General features: G+C 29.3%; 1 protein-coding gene and 1 long non-coding RNA gene across 2 annotated transcripts in view; one reads left to right on the top strand and one right to left on the bottom strand.

Annotated features, from left to right (window-relative positions):
* Nucleotides 1-3877: 3877 nt before the first annotated feature.
* The window catches only part of LOC108733328 (fasciculation and elongation protein zeta-2), a gene marked incomplete in the record, with an annotated part of 36287 nt that continues 33812 nt past the window's right edge, over nucleotides 3878-6352 (bottom strand). Inside the window, 1 exon segment of the mRNA XM_025975993.1 lies at nucleotides 3878-4447. Coding sequence (XP_025831778.1) covers nucleotides 4431-4447 — 17 coding nt within the window.
* Nucleotides 4448-6352, top strand: part of LOC112904872 — a 9967-nt gene continuing 8062 nt past the window's right edge. The window contains exon 1 of the long non-coding RNA XR_003231427.1: nucleotides 4448-4495. This is a non-coding gene — a long non-coding RNA (uncharacterized LOC112904872). The remainder of the gene's footprint in view (nucleotides 4496-6352) is intronic.

Raw genomic sequence — 6352 nt, 5'->3', positions numbered from 1 at the left:
TTATGCTCTTGTGAGCATTTATATTTCAACATTATAATGCAAATGTTGAGTAATCAGGTATTGTATTACATGCAGATTAGACAGAAAGAGAAGTTGTGCGAGAGGAAACGGTATAAAAGGAGAAAAGCACGTCATCACTTCATGCTTTGTAATCAGCCCTATCATATAACAGTCAACGACTGCTAAGTCTATGTAAGCCTTTCTTTACAATAAGCACCAAAAAGAAGCCGAGAAACAATTATTGTGTACTATCTAATATAGGCATGTAAAATTTTTATTAAAGAACTTCTACGTCTCAGTCTGAGGTATAATCTTTAAGTTTAGTACGAAAATTATAAGTAAGAACCAATTTATCCGCTATTTATATTTCTATTTAGATGGGACATACACTTACTGTCTTCATAAAGAGGTGAACTAAGAACTTCTTTAGCTTTTTCAAGAGCTACGTTAGCCTCGTAGTAATAATCCCTGGAATCTGGAGATCGATCGAACGAAACATCATCTTCTTGCATCATATCGTCTATTTCTTGTATCACTTCTTCAGCTGTTTTTAAAGGTTCTTGTTCTTGATGCAAACCACCCAGAATAAGGGCATGCATGTCTAAATCATTGGCAACAGCTTCATCTTCAGAACTTAGTTCTAAATCGTCGTCGGTAGTGTCTCCGTTCTGAAAGAATTAAAGAATTCAATTGGTATTCGATAATTCTTAATTCCATTCGAAACTGAACTGTCCTAAAATTTTATTTTTAAATAAAAATGAATCATAATGGGAGTACTGAATGAAAACATTGTGTTAGCGATTGCGCCATCGTTGTGTACCATTTAAGCTTCATTCCGATCTAATTAATCTTATTAAACTTTAAAACAGTACTGCGCATTTTGAGCATTTTGTTTCTGGAATTTAAAGTACTAAAACGAAGCAATGCATGCGGAAATTAGATGACTCATAAAATGAACTAATTGTAAACAACAAGTACTTAGTATTATAGTTCTAACGTAAAATAACTAAATGTACTGGGTTGTAAAAAATTGTTGATTCAATAATTTTTTTTGCATTTCTGTTATTTAAGGACGCAATTTTTTAAAGCAGGGATTCCCCTACTAAAGTACCTACTCAACTGCAAGCCCTCTGTGTAAAAAAGCTCACTGTAGAAAAAAATACGGTTTTTATTATCTATACCGCAATACAATATGTTGTTATTTAGTGTGCTGGATGTGCTTGTTTCTTGTCGCAAATTAAGTCTATTTGGTTCAACAGTTTATATCATGATCAAGTAAGTTTTGTCCGGAACCCCTAGGGGTTTGTGTAACCACGCTCCCCTAGGAGTTGGTGTAGAGGTAATTTGGAATGACATGGACCTTGCCTTCGGTCACGCAGTGTCAAAAGTCAGTTCGCGTGTAGTCACATTCATTATTATTTGTATGAAAGAAAATATGGGATGCTGTATACCATTTAAGTGTATATATGTGGATGAATCACAAACTTAACTAGTTCGACAATTTCTTTTCGTTGCTAGGTTTATTGTACTTCAAGGCTAATAACTACACCATTGTTATTAACTCGGAAATGCGACTGATAGAGCCGACATGATAGAATGATACTGTGGGCGTAATCTTCTTAAATTATAACTGCGAGAAAATGAGATGGTATAAATTCATACGTAGGTACCTAGATGTATAAAGTAATTGATAGTCATTTAGTTGAATAGAACATATTGTATCAATAGCGATGTTAAAATAAATTGGCTGGCTAACTAATGAGCTTTTAGATATGCAACAGCCGTTACAAATAATTCAGATCATCATCGGCACTTTGGTTGAATTATAGAGTAATTTTTTTTTTGTTTTTTGATAGGACCTAGAGATAGCTTTAAATAAAATGGAAGCGGTCCTGACAGATCAGTACTGTATGAAAATAAATAAAAGTAAAACTAAAATACTGGTATGCAAGGNATAAAAATATAAGAAGTAGGTAGTATAATACATTGTATTTGGAAGGCTTTTAAAAAATACGTGCATTACATATTTTTATTCTCAATAAATTTGTTATATTTTAAAGCAATTCACATTTACTGTTTTTAACAACGTCTCTGCCCAAAGCATATCTCGAATGAAAGGAATGCATTAAACAAACACTTCTCTAGCAAAAACTATTGCCCTTGGTTGACCGAAACCATCTAAATAGACTCTGTTATCGCATAAATCTTTCAAGCATATTAAAACTGCATATTCAGTGTGCCTACGGCTAATCTTCGTGACAGTCGGTTCCTGAACTTGTAAAATATTTATTGTAATTGTGGATTATTCGGTCTTAGTTAGTTTAGGAACAGAAAAAAATATTAAAAAGTGATTTATCGGGACGTCTACTTACTGTAAGTGTTAAAGTGTTAAGGAGGTGGTGAGTTATTTTTAATTTTAAAGAAAGTGAAAGTTTTATGTGCTAATTTATTTTGCGGACGAATCCGACAAGATGCACCTGAATTTAAATCTTTCTGTACAAGGTAAGAAGTTATTAATTGTATTTCAAATAAAAGGATTTTCACTATAGGTACTAACATAAAAGTACCTATATACATGGGTTTGGAGCATGCGTGTATTTAAAGGGCGCAAGTTAAGCCGATTGGGATTTATTACGATTTATAGCCATTTTTATAAAAAATTGGAGGTCCATTTAACATGCTGCATCTTTTTTAATACGTTAGTTATTGATCATTTTATTAAAGAAACCAGTTCTCATTTGAAATTACATAATTATATATATTGTTTTTAATTTCTATTATACGATACATATAATCGGATAATCAGAAAAAGAAGTTGCTTCAAATGTCGCATTTTGTATGCGAGTGTATTGCTAAATGCTAAATATACGTAACTACACAGGTTTACACAAAAGCAACATTTAGGTATTTTTCATCTTAATTTTGTTAGACTGGAATTCACTTTTAAATATTTCATATTATCAGAGATGTGATTCAAAATGCAAATATGAAATAAAAAATATCTTACATTTAAATACTTTTTTGAGAAAAGCATTTTGTATTTTATTTCAAATTCTTTTTCAAACATATTTTAGTATTAGTATTAGTAAAATGCAAAATGCATAGTATCACCGATAGAAAATTAATCAGTAATAAAGTATTCAGTTGAAAAGAAGTATTTTGAAAATACGTATTTTGCATTTACCATTTAAAATACAACAGGGAAATCTTTTATGTATTTTACATTTGAATTAACAAATCAAAAAAGTATTCGCATTTTGCATTTAAGTACTTTTAAAAAACGATTTTGTACATCCCTGCATGTTATGTATGTACTATGGAGTAGGTAGTACTTACAGATCCTTTTTCCAGTGTAAAACAAATATGATTTTTTATTAACTAACGTTTTATCATGATGCAAAAAAATGTTTCGTCTTCTGCTGATGTCGGTTGTTTATTGCAAAAGGTGAAAAATTTAAAAATAAATGTTTGATGATTGTGGTGCATTGAAAAGTTTATAGGATCAGTGACATTGTAGCAGTAAAATTTTTTATTTATTTAAAGGGTAAGTAATTGTTAATTAACATCTGTTATTACATGTGTACGTATTTTTGTCTCGTTTTTTTCATCTAGTACTATTACGATTCATTTATTTTTAGTAGGTATTTGAAGTCTTTTAATCTGCCTTTTTCACTGACGAAAACTAGATTAGTATATTTTCGTCTTATATTAAGTTAAATAAACTAAAGTTACTACTTAATATTTTTCCTGCGGATACGTGTATCGTCTACTTCATATGATGATAAAGAATTACGAAAATTCGAATTTTCAAAAACTTAATATGTTTACTTACCTTTATATATAACCAGAATTTAAAAGCGTATAAATAAAACATTAGTAGTTTAAATATTGTTATATTATTTTTTTTGCAAATCTACATAACAGTTTGTAAATTTGTGTGAATTTATGGCAATGCAATAAATTACATATTTCATGTGACATCAATTTTATAAGCCATAAAACAGTATTTCCTAGGGAGTGGTAGGTAGTGAAAAATATGGCAAGAATTTAACATTTTACATCGTTAATAAAATAAGTTAATATCACTTCATTAAAAACTTAAATGCAGTATATATACACACACGACTCGTCTAACATATTTGAAAAAAGAAACATCGTAATTTACACTCATTCCACTGATTATCACTAAAATTATAATAATAGACTAGAATAGCAATTGTTTTGTCAATTACGGTAAGAAATATTTTTAGTTTACATATATATACTTATTGTTCATAAAATTCGCGCAACAGGAACAACAGAAATCACGAGAGCATTAAAATTATAAATAATAATCCCCGTAGCCATCAGGATTCAACTAACGTAAGCAATATTTTATTAATAAACAATAAGGCTTTAGTAATTGTCCTTGCGTGTTCTAAATGTTGGCCTTATGAAGGGCATATAACTGAAAATTTAATGGGATTATTTAAAAAAAAAACATTAACATAAAAAGGTCTAAATAAACAAATATTAAGAGGAATGACTTTTTCGTAAATTGAATGTAATTATTGTGAAGTTATTCAATAGGTATAGAAAGAATATGAGTAAATTTTTTTACACTTCCTCTTACTATCGTGCTTGCGATGCACTTATTATAGCTTACACTTTAATAGTGGAAACAAATGAATGAAGTATATGTTTCTGATATCTGCAATGACTACGAAACTAAGCAAACTACATTAACAATGTACTATGATGAATTTATGACTAACACCAGAGTTCTAAACGATATTCATTCGTTATGTAACAGACATTACTTAACCAGTGCTTAATATTTCAGCAGATTCTTTAAAAAATACTGAAAGGTTCACTTTTTCACCAATTGGCACAAATATTATTCTCTTGTGTTCTTAATAATCAGTTCTTTTTTTAAAAAAAGGCATATATCTATTGTAGATTCAATCATTTTAATGATTACTGACATTTATCACAAATTCCTAGACGACAATCGACAATACATATCCCACATCAATAATTACATAGGTACTTGCCTCTAATAACAAACTCAGCTTGTAAAAAAATACGTTTTTACATTAGCACTTAAAGGGTAAGGCCCGTTCTTTGCTCACAAAAAGCATGAAAAGTTTATTATTCAACACTTTAATAATTTACCTTTTATATAGCTGTGTAGTAACGTGGTACAATTTTAATTGCATGGTTTTACACATTTAATATTCTTCTCAGGAAATTAAAAACGATTTACTGAGAATCATTTCAAAGATAAATAATTTCAGAAAAAGATATCGATGTGGTCAAAGCTGTAGTCCACGGAATTCTTCTTGATATCCCAGTACCATTTCATTTAACAAACGATAATGGATGCGTGAACTCAGGCTTAACATGTCCATTAAAAGCTGGACAAACTTATTTGTACAAAGCAACTCTGCCAGTTTTGAAAAAATATCCCCAAGTAAGTTTAATTCACATATGCAAAACATAAAGGACCTTCGACGATTATGTTAAAGGGAAACTTTTTTTTGTACTTTTTGTTTGCGAAATACCTACACAGTGTTCACTTTTAGGTTACTGTTACCGTAAAATGGGAACTTACTGATCAAGACAAGAAAGATATTACTTGCACTTTCATTGCAGCAAAAATTAGATAAGAAAATTCATCTAAGTAAGAGCAGAGTAAAGAAAAACCGATTTAGATATCAAAAATTTGATCTTACAGGTAATTAACAAATTAAAAAGTACTACACTCAAGCAAGTATCCAAACAAAAACATTTATTCGTAACATGTGTTCTGATGATTGTATCTTTTTAATTTTTAATTTACTAATTTTTGCACTAAATATAGTTGAAAAATTTCATGTAAGAAAAGTAAAAATAAAATTTTGAAATGATACTTATTCATGTTGTTCTCATTGTCAGATTCTTCCGGTTATTACAAAAAAATAGGTATATTAAATTTTTAACACGTTTAGATCTTGAAAATTGTATTGTATTTAAAATTATTGAACGAGTCGAAAATGAATTCGGTGTTTTTGTATCTATACGTTTTGGAAAAACAAATTAAGATATGGTGACATTAATATCTCCATAAATCATGACCTATTTGCTTCTGTGTCATCTGATAATTCTTTTTTTTTTCTTGCTTAGCTATACAACTCAGAAATTATAACTTTTTGTTTACAAAGAACGATTACCGAAATAAATATTACATTTTGTGCCATTAAACGCATTTTTTTGGCATTTTTGTACATTCTCCATAATGGGGATAAGTAATACAAATATACGTGTCATAAATAAAATAATGATATCGAAAATATATCTTACAAATACTGATAATCTTTTATAGAAAACTTAT

Source organism: Agrilus planipennis, unplaced genomic scaffold (genome assembly GCF_000699045.2).
Source record: "Agrilus planipennis isolate EAB-ADULT unplaced genomic scaffold, Apla_2.0 scaffold12, whole genome shotgun sequence".
In the NCBI taxonomy this organism is placed as follows: Eukaryota; Metazoa; Arthropoda; class Insecta; order Coleoptera; family Buprestidae; genus Agrilus; species Agrilus planipennis.
This window is presented reverse-complemented; position numbering and strand designations above follow the sequence as displayed.